The sequence below is a fragment of the Cryptomeria japonica genome, chromosome 3, assembly GCF_030272615.1.
Source record: "Cryptomeria japonica chromosome 3, Sugi_1.0, whole genome shotgun sequence".
Lineage (NCBI taxonomy): Eukaryota > Viridiplantae > Streptophyta > Pinopsida > Cupressales > Cupressaceae > Cryptomeria > Cryptomeria japonica.
This window is the reverse complement of record NC_081407.1, coordinates 654,706,868-654,724,662: the sequence shown is the minus strand read 5'-3', so window position 1 is coordinate 654,724,662 and position 17,795 is coordinate 654,706,868. Positions and strand designations below refer to the sequence as shown.

Here is a 17,795-nt window from a genome sequence, read left to right as displayed (position 1 = left end):
TGAGAAGAAAGGAGATGGTGCTTATGTCACTAGGTGCTAATGTGCACTCACATGACCCAGTTTTTTAAAGATATGGATCCCCGTGTTATATTTTACAAGCTGTCCTAGTAATACTCGCTAATCTTCTGTAAATATAACACTTGGAATTTTCAACATTATCTCTTATAGTGTCATGACCCCGATCAGATCATAATGAACACCATAACAGTATTCACTGTCATATCAGGAATAAATAAAGAGATTTAGAAAACTGTCTTAATTTTAATAACTGTGCCTAAACACCAATCTGATCCGACAAACAATGATATATACACAAATCAATGATCAGTGAATTTGGCTGATATAAGTACGGCATTAGGGAAATAACGATTAAAGACAACGGTCCTATTTCGACTAAGTCTAAAACAACAGATGAAGGTAGCGAGCTATTTATGATTGAAAGGAAAGGCAATGATCTGTTTGTGAAAGAACTCCTTAAGGATAGCAAATGATCAATATCTCCACACAAAACACACATGAATGAGCAGAAGTCACTTCTTAGAACAGAGATTAATAGGAATCATAAATTGGATAGTGATCAATAGAAGGAATAGTATAATGCCAGTGATTCCCTTTTAGGAAGGAGTATAGATTAATATTAAGGAGGCAACATGATAGCAATCGATGACTAACAATTAAAGGCACTTAAAACAATGATTAGTTTGAGTTATAAAGAAACATTACAATTGCGGTGAAAGGGTGTGACCCCCCCTGAAGGGATAGCCACATCTAAAGTATTGTCTCTCCTCAAAGGGACATAAAGGTATAAAGTAGAGAAGACCTGATAGGAAAAAGGGCATCGAAGAAGATAAGAAAAAGAAAAGAGGCTGAGATCGGTGGATGTCAGCAAACTGTTGCATCTTGCTGTCAACGGTATGTTGAGCAATATTGCCACAATATTAATATCTCTTTCTGAGAATATTCTGCTATAATTTATAACAATATCTGTAATATAAGTTAAAGAATATATATGTGTGTGTGTGTCTTGATTAGAAGAGAAAAACAATATTACATTGTAAATCAGAAAGAACTCTTTAATAAACATTAAAGAGAATATGTATATACTATTCATTCTTGCTACTAATGTCAGTATTTAAGATAGGATTGAGTTGTTTCTAAGCAGGGCAGTCTAAATCCAGCCAATATGATGATTCCCAAGATAGGATAAGGATCAGCATCCCATAAACTTTGAGGGCATAGTCCCAAGATGGTGTAAGGGCTTGGATCTGTAAACTTTGAGGGAGCCTATTGAGTTGGTATCTAAGTGCTTGGCAACATAGTCATCTCCTTCTTCCTTAAAACTGTAGTAACAAGGATTGAACTTTGCATTAAGAATTATGGATGATAAAATTAATTATCTAATATGATAGAATTAATTGTCTAGTATGGTGGATTGACAATTTATTCATAATAAATGATAAATTATTTAAAACTATGGAATATCACAGATTTGAATTATGTTAAGGAAAGAGCTAAGAATAGAGTTGTCTCCTAATCAATTTAGTTTAAGTCATAAGTATATTGAAATAAATTAATTACATATCCTAGCATTCTCTTTCATCCTGATGATGGATCACAGAGTGTGATCCGAAACGTTGATGCAAAAAAAGTAACACAATCAAATCCAGAAGCAGCAAGAGATAGATTAATTACTGTTATAACAGGCCTAAACTTAGTAGGGGACATTACATATAGGTTCTTACACTTCTCATCTGGATGGATATTTGACACCACCCAAGATTTTGGTCCATGTGACCCTCTCCTAGGGTTTTTGTATCTATACCTTTTATATACTTCTTAGATTTATCAAATAAATATTGGACAGGAATAAATAACAACAAACTCAAAATATATGAACCACAGAAAGGACATCAGTAATTGAAAATTAACGTTTGTAGGGAAATGCAAAATGAATTGACCTGTAAATATCAAGTTCACAACCAATTATTTAGAAAAATGATAAGGCAGGCTAATAAATATCATTGCTAGAATTTCAAAAACAAATATATTGTTGGAAATTTTAGTTCTTACCGATTTCATATTCTGATGCTTGTAGGATCAACTCAACCTGTAAAATTGAAGACTGTTCAAAAATCAATTCTTTAAAAAAAAATTAAAGAATCGAAACTCGATTCAGTGCCAACTCAAACAATCACATGCCAGATTAAGCACACCAAATTGCACATAGAAAACATATGAAAAGATGCGTAGGGTACATCCCAGGGAAGTGAGAACTCTGTTTGTTTTAAAATTTCTGTAAACTATGCCACACCATTTATTTTCCTCGTAGAATCCAATAAGCCTTGATAGAAATAGTGACTTCTGAATGAGAAGCAAGTAAACCACACAAACAGCCAACAGGGATAATGCTATAATGGTCACATATGATAAGTAGTGGTCAATAAGCTACTAAAGGAGGAGAATGCCAAAATTCCTTCATAAGGCAAAGAGGTATACAGAAAGCAGATGTACACACCAATTAATATTTTACATGAAGTTTGTTGGTATAGGAAGCAAGAATATCCCAGAAACAGCCAACAGGAATAATGCTCTAAATGGTTGCATATGATAAAGTAGATAATAAGCTACTAAAGGAGGAGAATACCAAAATTACTTTAAATAAGACAACAAGGTATAGTGACAGCAGATACACAATGCTGATGTATAATTTTTATCAAGTTTGTCTGTGACATAGATGTTAATATACAGAGCTATAACGAGTTTAATCAATACTGCAGCACATTGAACACAATAGTCATCCTTACTAACAAAAGGCCATCCAACAAAATGTCAGCCCTAAAGCAGCTCACAAATTTTTTATGACATCATCACATGACAATAGGCAATCTGTAATAGAAGGTCAAGCCAAATCTCACATGCAATTGCTAATGTGCACTATTTGTGAGTGCCTGAATTTCCACAATGTGCAACTCACAAGTATCAAAGAAACAATAAACCAATGTATGTGTAGACTAGAGTCATAAAATTGCAACCTTGCAATTTTCAACCGCATTTGGGCCTTCACGTTGGCGAACGAATCCCTAAGCCAAATTGGAGACGCGAGACATGCTCATATGTCTTGAAAAATTGCATTTTCTTGCACCCCGCACTGCCTACTCTCACTTCCTGTCCTAAATTAGGGCAGGACAGGGGCGTGGCGCCCCTGTCCCCCCCTAGGACAAGGGCGTGGTGCCCCTGTCCTTGCCCTATTTTGGGCCCCCTTCATCCAAACTGTGCATTGGGCTTGTCAATTTTGAGCGGGAAAAGGTTTTCCTATGTCGGCCTAAGACGGAAAATCAGTTAGAAACCCTAATTGGCAAGTATATAAGGAGCATGTTTCCTCTCCTATTGACAAGAAGTAAGTTGATGATAAGCAAAATTGATCACAAGCGAAATCAAACATTCAAGCATCCAAGCATTCCTTTCAGGTATTGAGCATTTCAAGTCTCCTTCCAAGGCTAGGTGTTGTATTCAAGTCAAGGATTCAACCATTGAAGAGGAGATCTCTTTTAACATTCAAAGCATTCAACTTCACATATCCTTTCAAACAACTCTATCTACATTTCAATTGCATCCTCTCTTGAGGTTAGTTGTACTTCAGACATTTCCTTTCATTTACTTGCAAGTATTTTTCATCATTTGGTTAATTCCAAACCGGGGTTTGACCCGAAGGCAAACCCCCAATCCCAAAAACATTTCCTGTCGTTTCTATGAGTAGGTTGCAGGTGCAAAGCTATAATTGCAGGTTTAGATTTCATTTTCAGAGACGGAAAACCCCTTTTCGGCGCGCGGATTTTTTGGAGGACCAAGTACACTTTCAACCCGGTCTCGACAACTTTCGCTCAAATTTGCAAGGGAGCTTCATCTCAACATTTTACTACTAATTCCAAGTGCACAACTTCATCCTGCATCTCTATCTCAAGATATAATCATTTCTTTGTCATTTTCATACTTAGTCTCAAATTGCTTAATTCAACTTGTCCATTTTAAAAGAGGGTTACTTTACTTTCCAAATTCATTGTCAATTCACTTAGCATTCGATCTCTTTCCATTGAGGTTGGATCTAGTGAATTCAACCCCCTCTTTTAAATGTAATGTGCGTGAGAGGTTGAAGAGAATCCTTCATGAAACTTTCACTCCTTTCTTGAAGAGGGTAAAGCTTTCCACTTGATCTCGTCATCACCTTTTTCACCACATTATAGTATGAACAATAACACTCTACATTAAGCTAGCGAGAGGATGACAACATAGTGAATTGGTATCACTCAAAGTCCCGTCATGCATTCCTGTTGTTCCAAGAGCTTCCATCTACGAGTGCAGATCTCCATAGATTGGCCCTTTTTCTGACCCTTGGGGGTATTCCCGCTGCAAGTTGTTGAGTCTTTTATGTCTCAACTGAATTGGTAGTCTCCTCTCTCAGTCTTTTCCATATTAGAAATCTCATATTTTACTTCTTTTTCTTTTGCCAACAAAATGTACAACTTTCCCAATACCCTAGTTACTTTGTTGATAAATTTCATCTATCCATTTCTCAGTATTTTTCCCATGTGCAACTAGTTGATCTAGCTGCCACCACTCATAAATAGATTGTCAAATTTGTAGCACAAATCTTGTAGGGGCTGAAATAGGCTGCAAGAAATGAGCAATGTATCCTCATAATTGTTTGATTTCAACCATCGAGATTTTTTTGTCCACGGACTCTTACCATCTTTAAGGATACTTGATGTTTTAAACTTTTATGTGACTACATCCAACAAATCAACATCACCCTAGCATGTGCTAGCCCCCAAATTTGTCTCTACTATTTAATAACTGTTCGTTAAACATTCTACATTGTTTCCTCCTCTAGAGGAATGGCAATCTCCATAACCAAATGATCATCTGTTGTACTTCTAACCCTAAGCTATCTCTTGGATTTGAGGCTCTAAGTCTGAAACGACAGATGAAAGTGTAGCATAGTTAATCTGATGAGAAGTTTGACCTTTCTCTTTTTGTTGACCTTGAATATCACCTACTCTAGTGCCCCTTTTCCTTTATCCTACTTTCTTGGGGAATTTTTGACAAGAGAAGGGATTGATGGGAGGTATTTGGGAGAGCGAAAGGGAGATGGAGGATTTTGAGGATGGGATGGAGATGAAATGGGTGCCAGAACTAGAGATGGAAGGGAAGGTTCCTTTCTAATTGATTAAGGAAAAATCCATACATATGTGAGGCGAACATTGTCAAAATGGTGATAGAAGGGTGTTGGTTCCCTAGCTTGTATTCCAATAACTCCTAAAGATATACCTAATTCTTATGCTCGAAGATAGGCCAATGAACAAGTAACAATTTAAATTGTGTTTTCATCTTCACTTCAAGCTCTACAAAACCTAGGTGGGTTTCCCTTTAAAACACTATGTAGGTATGCAACAAATCTATAACTCGACAGCTAGAAAATTAATTCTTGTTTGCTTATCACAAGGATTTACGAATTAATTATTAAAACATGGGAGCTCCTTATGAATAATTTGTTTCAGATATGAGGGTTTCAAACAAATACAAAAATATAAAATGGCTGATTTGAGATTTATCATTTACATATCAATTCTAAGACTATGGGTCAAACTCCATTGATTGGTACTGTTGATATGTTTTTTATGCACATGCAAACACAAAATAAAATACACAAAAGTATCTTATCTTCTCTTCAACAAAGTTACTCAAATGCTGAAGATTCGCATAAGGATTCACTTGAGATAACTCCAAGGTTCTGGTATGTGGGGTCACGACGTGCGAATAATCACATGATTTATAACCTTTTCATACTCCCATTTTGACTTGATCTCTCACTCTGATTTTATGTGATTTTTCACTAAATCTGATCAAGAGGAGGCTAATATCATTCAATGAGCTTGTTGTAGTTGATGGGAGTTTTCTATATAGAAGATGAATTTTCTGTTTATATGATGAATCTGGGCTACTTAGTGGTGAAATTCGCTCCCCTTGATGACTGGATCTGCACCTTCAATATCTAAATTCGCTTTAATGCTGACTGATCTTGCTCCTGCATTGACCAAATTCACTCATATGCTGATGAAATTCGCTGACCTGCTGCTGACCTACTCAAATTCGCATTTGTCTTGCCTATGATGCTGATAAATTTGCTGCCTTGCTGAAGAAATCCGCTATCTTGCTGGTCAAATTCGTCTATTTGCCGGGCAAATTCAGTAGGTCTGCTCTCAAATTCGCACTTGGAGAGAAGAATATGTTTGAATTGATGGTTGAAATGAATGTTTTGACCCTTCCTTTATAGGTTCTTTAGGGTAAAAGAGAGGTCTTTTCCCATAAGGCTGACTTGTCACAATTTCCACTTCTCCTTTTGCAATTCGAATTTTGAATTTGTTTTGGCGCCGAAATGCTTTGAATTTGAGGAATTCGCTCAAAATAGGGAGCAAGGTACCTGATTTCACCAATTTGGCTTTTGACCTTGAACAAGGTACACGACTTTGGCAAACTTTGCTTTGACTTGTGAGTGAGGTACATGCCCTTTGATGAAAATTCACTCCAATCAATGAGTAAGGTACATGTCCTCAAGGTGAATTCGCTCAATGTGGAGGGCAAGGTACATAGTTTGGAGAAATTCGCTCCAATTTTGGAGCAAGGTACATGGTTTCATTTGCCTTTACTCAACCTTTTCACTTGCCTTTACTTCACTCGCTCAAACCTCAAGTCTTTTGATCACTCCACTACCAAATTAACCTTTAAAGGAGGCCTTAGGAGGAATTTCTCTCCAAATTGGGAGCAAGGTACATGGTTTGGAGAAATTCGCTCCATGTCCTTAGCAAGGTACGGGGTCCAAATGAAAATTTCGCTCCATGTCCTTAGCAAGGTACATGGTCTCAATGAAAATTTTGGGTAAGGTATGTTCTCATTGCAAATTTTAAACTTAATTCCCAAACTTTCTTTCACTTTGTTGAATCACATCCAAGTATTCCAACCATCTAAACATGAATCTTATCAAATTTGTCCTTAAAGAAGGCTCAAGGAAGAAATTTGCTCCCATTTGGGAGCAAGGTACATGCCCTTGCTAAGAATTCGCTCTAATTTGTGAGCAAGGTACATGACCTTGAGCAAATTTTGCTTAGACTTTGGGGTGAGGTACATGACCGTGATGTTGCCCCTTAGTTCAATTTGTTCATCCTTCTCTTACCTTATTGATTTTAGCCTTAAGTTTTCAAATCTTTCCACATGAAAGCATCACCTATTTGACCCTTAAGAGTACCTATGGAGGAAATTCGCTTGGATTCTTGACAAGGGACAGGGTCTTAGCAAATTCGCTCCAAATAAAGAGTAAGGTACAAGGTCTAAGGCAAATTTCGCTCCAATTAGGGAGCAAGGTACATGACATTAGGGAAGACTCTTCACTTAACCCTTTCACCTGACTTTGCTTTATTTGTTCAATCCTCAAGTCCTTAAACCACTCCAATGTGAAACATGTCAAATAAACCTTTAAAGAAGGTCTTAAGAAGAATTTCACTCCAAATTGGGAGCAAGGGACAGGCCCTGTGATAAATTTCCCTCTGCAAACAAGAGACAAGTCATTCATTCCAAAAGCCTTGACAACTGACCGTCTTCACTCTATCCTCAGGAGACCAACTTGACTTGATGAACCCTTTGGCTACTTAAGAAACTCTATCCCTTCAATGCAGAGATTACTAGCAAAGACTCTAACACAACTAACAACTAAGCTAAGAGGACTAATCCTAGAAAGCGAAAAGTGGGGGTCCCCATTTGCAATGGGGCGATGTATGAAAATGTCACAAGAAGTACCTATTCAAGATGACAGAGTCAATGCAACATGCACATTCACTCATAACAATCAATATACTCCAATGGTCAATCTAGAATTATCAACTTACAATAATTCGACCTACAAAAAGCTAACAATACAATCCCACTTCAAAATCCTTTTTGTAACAGCAGTATCCTTTATTATCTTTAATGAAAGAAATTACAATGTTGCTTAAACAAAGATTAATAAAGAAAATAATGCAAGTGCAGCAAATGTGCATTAATAAGCATCACAAAACTTGATTAATTTGCTCAAAATAATAATGAAACACAAACTGGAGACAAGACACACTAAGGGCATGTATTCATATATGCTCAAATTAGAGCATTTATAGTTATTACAGAAAATTGCAGCCGTTGACCATGAACCCAGAAAAATAATACATGAAAACAATCAAGTCGCTGCCCTAAGTCGTCTCTGATTCCTCTGAACTTTTTCCAGATGCCTCAAAAATGGAATTAAATTCCCTTTTAAAGACGAGAATGAAAACACATGTCACTGTGAGAAGTTGTCTTTGGATTGAACAAAAAGCACTATGTATGTGAATAGGTGTTCTCTGTCATTGACTCATTACAGCATGCTGCACCTCAAATTTGCAATGAAATTTTTATGTTAATTCACCCATGCAGGCACCAATTCCAAGTTTTGGCATGAAATCATGTTTTGAATGCCTCAAACTACTGTTCGGGAGCATTATCAGCACTCGTTGAAGACAAAAAAACATGTTCCTAAAGAAATTGCAGAAAAATGTGCCCTTCTACACAACTACAAAAATTTTGGGGGTACATGGAATCGTGGAAATTCAGGGGCAAAATTCCACAACGGAGATGGTGAAAAATTGCGGAATTTCAAGGGTCATGTGGATAATTACAGAGAATTAGGGGTATAGTGGATAGATCTCTGATGGGGTGGAAATTCTGCAATGGAGGTCTTGGTGGAAAATTGTAGAAGTCCAAGGATCATGTATATATTGCAGATATTTAGGGGTATAGCGGATATGTCCCGAATGGGGTGGAAATTCTGCAATAGGAGAATATCCCAGTGCATAAGGAATTTGCGCAATTGCATATCTTCTACAATTTTGCTCGAAACTTCATCAAAATTGAAACATGAGATCCTTGATTGTAGGAAAATCCCGCAATTGCATAACTTTCACAATTTTGCTTGGATTTTCCTCAAATTTGGAACATGGCATCCCTAACACTAGAAAAACCCCACATATTCTTCAAGTTTGCTCGATTCCTCCTCAAATTTGAAACATGACATCCCCGACAATAAGAAAATTGTAAATGTCCCCATTTTTTGGAGAAGAATTGATTAATTAATTTAATTAGTTAATTTGTCCAAAATTATTATTATTTTTCATGGATAGCTTAATTAATTATTTTAATTAATAATATTAAGTTAATTATTTATAAAGTTATCAAATAAATTAAAAATTAGAAGATGACTCTATATTTAATTGATTTAATAAAGTGACTAATTAAATATTATATCATAAAGTCACTTCTAGAAGCTTCTGGATGTTGGGGTGAAAAAGTATTAAAGGAGATCAAGTTGAGCTTCAAGCAGCCAAGAGTTGATAATTGAATTGATTGGGTTTGTAGAACCAGAAGGTTTCTGCAGAATAGTGTCTTTGGGAACGAAAACTCCCATAGATAGCATAACTGAGGGAGTCAAAGACCTTCCAAGGGGTTGCAGCTGAGAGTGGGAGACAAATTAGTCTTCCATATAGAGCTTATCGAGTTAATACATGATCATGGTGATTGGGGTTCATGAAGTTTTCAGACTTATCCTAGTGGAGCCCAAAACCCATCATTATCTATTGGAAGAGGAAGCTGATTTAATTGGAGATCTTTTGTGAGTCTTATTTGGATGTATGCTGATCATATTTCAGACCTGAGACCGAATCGAATTTTTTTGCTTCAAACCCACGATTTGACTCATATTACATCATTGCAGCATCGTATCACAGCTAAGGGGACAGCGCTGGAAATAGGAGATAAAGGTAATTCTTTTGAAGCACTTTTTGGAGGAGTATTTAGGGGGAGATCAGCAACAGGTAGGTCTGAAGCTAAATCATGGCAGTCCATCTTTACCATTCGATTTTATTCATAGCTTTCTATATTGGCATAAAATCACATGAAGAGGGGTAGCACCACACTTAAGGACTGAAGGCAACATTTTTTGAAGAAGAATCGAGGGTTAGCAGCTGATCTATAATATACTATCAGTCCACCATTGCTACAGCAGGGACAATTTTGATATTGGTCCAATTTTGGCACCAAATTGTCCAAGAGAGAATATCGCTTCATTCAAGGAGATAAGGCGATTATTATTGTGAAAAGATTGTGGCTGGCTGCTGTTCATCGACTGTTATCAGACCTTCCAAATGGCAGCAGGGGTGATTTTTGGATCGGGTTAATTTGGCAGATTGAAGGCATCAAATGGCAGGGTATAGCTTGCTTCTTCACACATCGAGTTGGGCGATTTATTTCAGGTTCCTTTTTGGCAGCATTCTGTACACTCTTTCCAATAATTGTAATTCTTCCTTGCTGTCCATTGTCCTCAGAAATTCTAAGTGTTAGATGATAAGTATCCAGTCATTAGTGAAGACATTTGTATGAGATGTTTGATCATTATGTGTGGTAATAAAGGCAGAATAAGGCTTCTTTCTAATTTCATAACTGTCTGAGGATTCATGCAAACTGTTTGATAAAATGTTGCAACTGTAGGTGCGTGTTTGTGTGTCTAAGTTGGCATAGAACTCCATAATTTAGTGGCATATGCATCTTTGATGAGTGTCTTATCAATTAATAGTCCTTTATAGCTGAACTTCATGATAAATATGTGTTTATTAAACTCCATATCAAACTGAAAATTTCTGAGACACTCTGTCAGCATAACATGCAAAATCAAAACCACATAACACGTAGATTGGAAAGACAGGTTGTTAGCAAGTATCCCTTGTATTTTCAGTCAATACACTGCAGGGGATATTTCAAAAATCCTATACCATAGTACTTCAGTAGGCACAAAATTCATGCTAATTCATTACTTCTATATTTTGTCTGTGTTTTTTAGGTGTAAAAATGCTGATTAATATAATGTGTGAAAATAATAAATATCACTAAAGAGACCAACCTAAACATGTCAACCGTAGAGACAAAGCAACCTAAAATGAATACACATTCAAAATACAAAAAGAATGCTTCCAAAAGAGGAGCCAAACAACACTTCAATCTTGAAAGAATGAAAAGACAAATCCTAGGACAATAACTATTATACATGTAGAGATGTTACTTATTGTAATCTTAATGCAAATAAAATCACTAACAAGTAGTAAAGCATGCTTATGATCCGGAACAACTCATAATAGATTAAGAGAAAATATTCATTTAAATTTGTGCAACCATAATTTTATCAAATCACAGCCTGATCACTTGACAAGTGACAACTGCAATTTTGCATTCTAAAAGCTTTAATTTAAAAAATTAGCTTCAAAACTTTTTCATTTATTTAAGCATACACTAGAAGACATACCTTATCGAAGTCTTTTACCAGATTTGCTTCTAGAGACGAGTTGTTTTCATATTCATTCCACAAGTCCCTAATTTCTTCAGCTGTACATTGAATCCTACAAAGATTAGTACTTCTTAAGCTTTTGGAAATCTTATATACTGTTAAAACTAGTTGAAATCTATATAATTCAACATTCATCAAGATTAAGATAAAATGCAACTATTGTTTGCCCAACAATCAAGAATAAGTGCCATAAATAGAAAATGAAATCTTAGCCTCCTAAAATACAAAGGTGTCATGGAAGTGAAGCCACTGGACCTCAATAGGTCAATAAACAAAGTGGAACTTTTTATTGAGTTTACCTCTCGATCCTCCACCAAGAATCTCGCACATCTCATCCAAAGCTTTCCTTTCTCTCCTGCTTTTTTCTTCTTTAGGTATGCCATCTGAAGGAGTAATGTCACCAACAATAGCTATGGAGGTAACACAATGATCCAAATTAATGGTCTTAAATTCTAATTATGCATAACAAAGAAAATTTGACTGTAAAATGAATAACACAGAAAAATTCTCTAAAAAGGCATGCAAATGAAACAAATTTATCCACATTTATTTTCAGATACATGTTTCTTAAAGAGAACCTATGAAGATGGTCTCAGAAATGTAGTGCATCCACCTTTCTTACATGTCTAAGATGTATGAATTACAATAGTTTCTAAGCTTTGATTAGAAACACATTCGGATAGAGAGTATTAGATAGATATGTAGGACAATAACAGGGGAACAGTACAAAATGCATCAGCACGATTTAATTTGTAAATAAAAAACAGTTGAACATGGTGGATGTAACTCCAGATACAAAACAGATGTACTCACATGTCTGCCTTTTCGGCAGCGGGGATGTATGAAGCATTTCTAGCCATCTCTGAGACTCTGATCATAGACACGGCGGTCCCCAAACCATCATTCAAACACCCCCCCTGGTGTCCATCATTTGAAAATGGAAAACCATTTTCAGTTATTTTTTTTTTTAGAAAGCTGTGTTTAGAAAGATGGATAAGAAACAGTATGGCTTAATGTAAATTGAAGTATTACAGGACTGGCCTCCATTTCTTTTCCTATCCAAAAACATATATTTCAAAACAAGTGTGTTGTCCTCATTTTTGTTTTCAAAAATGTGGACTATTACATAGAATTTTTTGTCAAAAAATGAAAATTTTACTCTAAGGCACGCTCCCGTGACAGAATTTTGCTTCGCCCTTGGACTGGCTTAATCCTCAGTCCATCCTCGAACCACGTTTCGAATTTCATTGCATTATGAGTTCGTTTGCAATGTTTTTCCTTCAATTTCGACTTTTTTCTCCCTAACTGCAAGTGGGAAATTTTCCTTAAGTTGCAAGTTTTATATTTTCGTTTGTTTTAGTGTTGTAGGGAAATTTAAGTTAATTACAAGTGCACTTTATGAAAAATAGAACTTGTTACTTACTTTTTATTTCCCCCTTGTTGCTTTTTGCCTTTTTAAGTCATTGTAGTAACTTTTTGGACATATTACAAGTGAACTTTAAATTATAAAGTTTAAATAAAACTTGTAATTCATTTAAAAAGTTTCACTTAAGTGATTTTAAGTTATGGTAGGGGTTTTTCTCCTCTATTACAAGTTTCATAGGGATTTTATTTCCCTATTACAAGTTTATTTTTAAGTTATTTTTGTGACTTGTAAAAGGAATTTTATTTTCCCTTTACGAGTCTTTTGTTGAGTTGTTTAAAACTTGTAAAGGGAGTTTTATTTCCCTTTTACATGCATTTTAAACTTGTTGTTTGCTCTCACAAACCCTATTTTGCCTTATGCATGAAAAAGAGAACATTTTTAAACTTGCAAATAGGTGAAAGAAACCCGATTTCTTTTGTTCTTTGCATTTTAAACTTGTCATTCCTCCTCAAGAACCCAACCAGCAATATTGGGGGATTTTGTTGAAGATTTCCACCAATTTTTGTGTAGAGATTCAAGGAGGGAGAAGGCGTTTTGGTTTCCTTGCTATTTTCATGCATCTTTCAACTCCTTTCATGCCATTTGGAAGACGTTATTGCTCGTTTTATGGCCTTAAAACAGCAAAACACGTGTTTTTTGAATGCCACGATTTTCTTCTTGGAATGCCACGAATGTTACCTCTCCTAAATCGTTTTGGCTTGGCCTAGGCGTGGAGGTTGGATAATTTACTTGACCGATTTTTCATGCTTTGGATGGGCATTTTGATCCATATGGCGTTTTTCCAAAAACGCCATATGGGTTTGGAGTGTGGTTTGTTGTCTATTTAAGAGATTTTCTCTCCTCTTTCAAGGATTGTTTCTTATTCTTGGTAGGTCATTTTGATTGATCAAGGTATGTTCTCTTCTCTTTTTCTTGTTTTCTTTTCTTGTTTTAGTTTGTTTTGGTTTCCTTGATCAATTTGTATATATGTTAGTTTTGTTAGTTCTTGCCTAAAATTGGTTTTTGTGAGAGATTTTCCCCTTTGTTTCAAGTTTGCAAAGCAATTTGTGAATTGCATTGTCTTTCCCCATTTTCCCTCTTTACTTGCATTCGGGATTTTAAATCCCAATTGCAAGTAAGATGAAAAAAATTGATCTACCCCTTTGGCTGGAAAATTTTAACCATCTTTTGGTGAAATTCCAAATTTCTAAGCTGGAAAATATTCATCCTTTCAAAATTGGGCTTTTAAAACCAGATTACAAGTTGAAAGGTTCTTCCCATTTCGTTGAATATGATCTTCCCTAAATCTTTCCATTTTCATTCTTATTCATTGCCATCATCCGTACATGCCATTCCCACCATTTCATTCACTCATTTCACACCTTCATTCATTTTTCTCATTTAAAGTCTACTTGCAATTAGCCTTTCGGAACCCGAAATTGGTCCAAAATGCACTAAAAAAACACTTGAAAATGAGTTTTAAAGGTCCAATTACAAGTGTAAACTTGTGTTTACCCATTACACATATGAAGTTGCATGTTTGTTCTCCACAATTGCAAGTTAATGCTCTTGTTTTTCCCACACATGTAATGCAACTTCCAGAATCCGAAATTCACTTGTGAGCCCATTTTTGCATCAGTTTATCCCTTCCCTTGTCAGTTCGGTTTGCACACACGATCTACCAAATCAATGGATTAAGGCATGGGCCTTATTTTGCAAGCAAAATTCAGGATTGGAGGATGATACAAAGAAGAGATACAACAACAATTCATGGTTGAGAACATAGAATGCTTTCAAGACAAAGATGGTCATAACATGAAAAGAGGAAGGCAGCCCTTTCCCTCCTGAAAATCCAATACTACCCCAAGCAAGAAGATGAGGTTGAAGTTCGTTGGCCAAGGACACAAAGATCATTAAGGATGCAAATTTTCGTTCCGGTTCAAGATGTCTTCACTGATCCAGAATACTTCAAGTTCTAACATCCCGAAGTGACATGAAGATCATCATAGACAAAGGATGATGCAGTTAGAGTCGTGTCTTTAGACACATGGAATAGTTTTAGTTATGCATTTCTAATTTTGTTTTGACAAGTTACATGTAAAAAAATAACTTTGTAATTGCAAGTTAACTTATCACTTGCACTTTTGTAATTACATGTAAAGCAACTACAAGTTGAATTCAATTATGACTGTCATTGGAATAAGTCATAGTTAATTGTTGAATAAGTCTTGGTGGTTGAGAGAAATTCTCAAGATAGTTAGGATCCTCCCACCTTTTTCTCAAGGCTCCTCTCCTATAAATACTTGAGGGGGTCTATTGTAATGGATATCTTTTGGTGATGCAACAAAATTTTGTCAATTTGTATGTGCACTCTAAGACTTTGAGCTTAGATGTAAATCAGATTGCTTTCAATAAAAGAGGCAAGTTGTCTTGAGACTTTGTGCCAATTCAAATTGTTATGTGACGACATTTTCTGGAGTTGATTGTGATTTTTGTTTTATTGTTCAAGGGAGATTTAAATTCAATCTTGCAAACTTTGAGCTGCTAATTGTATTTAGAGTTATATGTTTGGTTTTCAAATTTGGTCTTGCAGACTTTGAGCTGCTTATCATATCTGAAACTAGTGTGGAAAGCTAAAATGGGAAGATAGCTTGTAGACTTTGTGCTACTTCTAGTTTTAATACTTGTGCATGTAAGGTGAAGTGCATCATGTAGTTAAACTTTGAGCTGCTACATATTGTGCTTAGTTAGCAAAAAATCATCTAAAAAGGTTGATAGGAGAATAGATAGTTGAAAACTTTGAGCTTTCTTTTTGTTTTCTCGTCCCGGGGAAGTGACTGAGGTCTTTGTGCCTTCATGGAAACTTTGCTTCCCTTTATGTTCCAAAAATCCTACAAAAAAGTCTCATTTCTGTATTTGTTGTTATTTATTTCCAATTGCTATTACTTTTTTGTGAAGAGAAAAGAGTATAGTTTTTCTTGAAAGAAGAAGAAAGACTGTTGTCCCACCCATATTAGATTAGTTTAGTTTGTAGATAGGGGGAGCCTTCCCTAAATTAGGAGAGTCATACTCACACACTGTGGCTGAAACCACAATTTTGTACATCCCCCAAGTGTAAAAAAATTTCAACCAACAAAGTGTTGCAGTTTAATGTCCCCAATTTTTAAGGTGACATTTAATTAAATTGATTTTTATTAAGTTATCAAAATATATATTAAAATATTCATATGATGACTTAATATTAATTAATTTAATTGAATAACAATAAAATAATAAAATATTATTATAAGGTCACTTTATTTAGTAAAGTTTTCCAGTTGGCTTGATCTTCTAGATGTTTCCAGGAGGGCTTTATACAGGAGCTGGAAGAAAACCTAGTTCTTTTGAAAGGGTGGATTTGTGACGGAGTCCACGACCGAGACAAATTTGTGAACTCTCCCTTGCAGACAATTTTGTAGTAATACGATTAATTGCAATTCTGAGGGTATTTGTATTCATCTTGAGAAATAAGGATATGTTTTTCTGAATATTATATTTTCAAAGAGTTATATTGGCATAAGAAGTAAGAGGGAATCATTTAATATATACCAAGTGAATCTAATGTTCGAAGGGAAATATATCGCCGACCACTTATGTTGATATTGTGTTCCCTGGGAATATTTACGGCATGTATTGAAGGCTCAAGATTATTATTCCATGGCGGAGTTAAGGTGTGGGCAGAATAATCTTGTGTTGAAGCCAATATAAACGTTTTTGATATTCTATGATTATTGTGGGTTTCCCCTTTATTGTCAAGCGCATCAGGAGAGGGTATTGGTGCAGGACAAGCACCCCATTGCTTTTGAGAGCCAGAAATTGAGAGGGCCTTAACGCACTTATAGCATATATGATAAGGAGATGTTGGCCATCATGCATGCATTGGCCAAGTTCAGGCAGTACTTGGTAGGCTCCAAATTCAGTATAAAAACGGACCCTAATAGTTTGAAGCACTTCCTAGGGCAGCGTGATTTGAATGACTGCCAACAGAAGTGGGTTAGCAAGCTGCACACATATGACTTTGACATCACTTATGTCAAAGGAAAGAATAATGTTGTTGTTGATGCATTGTCACGCAGGCCACATTCGGATGCCATGATTGAGATTACTGAGGATTGGAGGCATTTGATTTCTGCAGAATATGCTAAGGACTCATGGGCCTCTAGCATTATGGATGGTACAGTGCAGGATGATAGATACTCCATTATGAAAATGTGAATAAATGGGTGGAAGGTTACCTCTGGAACTATATAACTGGGCAGCAACAGGCATGGGTTAAGTGGTCGCACCTATGTGAGTATTGTTACAATACTACTTACCACATGTCCATCCAAATGACACCATTCAGGACATTGTGAGATCATCGAAGGAGAACATTCAGAAGGCACAGAATCAGCAGGAACCATACGCAGACCAGAAGCGAGTTGAGCGGTCAATTGATCTAGATGATATGGTGTATTTGACGTTGTAGCCATACAGGCAGTCTACACTCAAGAAGAGTGGTGTGGAAAAGCTTAAGCCGCGCTATTATGGGCCATCCAGGATTGTTAGGAGAGTTGGAGAGGTGGCCTATTAGCTTGAACTACCAACAGATGGAAGAGTGCATAATGTTTTCCATGTGTCACGCCTCAAGAAGGCGATAGGACACCATGTTGTACCTTCTACAGTGCTACCTCCTCTTGATGAAGAGGGGAAATTGATACTAGCACCTAAGGCTATCATTGACTTTAGGGAGCGCAGATCGAAAAATAGAGTCATCAGGGAATATTTGATGAAGTGGAAGGATTTGCTTGTTGAGGATGCGACTTGGGCAAGAGAGGGCATTCTGCAGCATCCAGCATTGAGATTGCTTGAGGACAAGCAATTTCAGAGAGGGCGGACTGTAATGTCCCCTTCTCA

General features: G+C 36.2%; 1 protein-coding gene across 4 annotated transcripts in view; it reads right to left on the bottom strand.

The window, feature by feature from the left end:
- Positions 1 to 17,795, bottom strand: part of LOC131033816 (uncharacterized) — a 98,683-nt gene that overhangs the window by 11,703 nt on the left and 69,185 nt on the right. For 2 of the 4 annotated variants that reach the window (XM_059218498.1, XM_059218497.1), the window contains exons 4-6: positions 11,755 to 11,865; positions 11,414 to 11,493; positions 2,071 to 2,122 (exon numbers count right to left, since the gene is read on the bottom strand). In XM_059218498.1, coding sequence (XP_059074481.1) covers positions 2,071 to 2,122; positions 11,414 to 11,493; positions 11,755 to 11,865 — 243 coding nt within the window. The remainder of the gene's footprint in view (positions 1 to 2,070; positions 2,123 to 11,413; positions 11,494 to 11,754; positions 11,866 to 17,795) is intronic. The other 2 variants (XM_057965104.2, XM_057965103.2) reach the window with 1 other exon arrangement.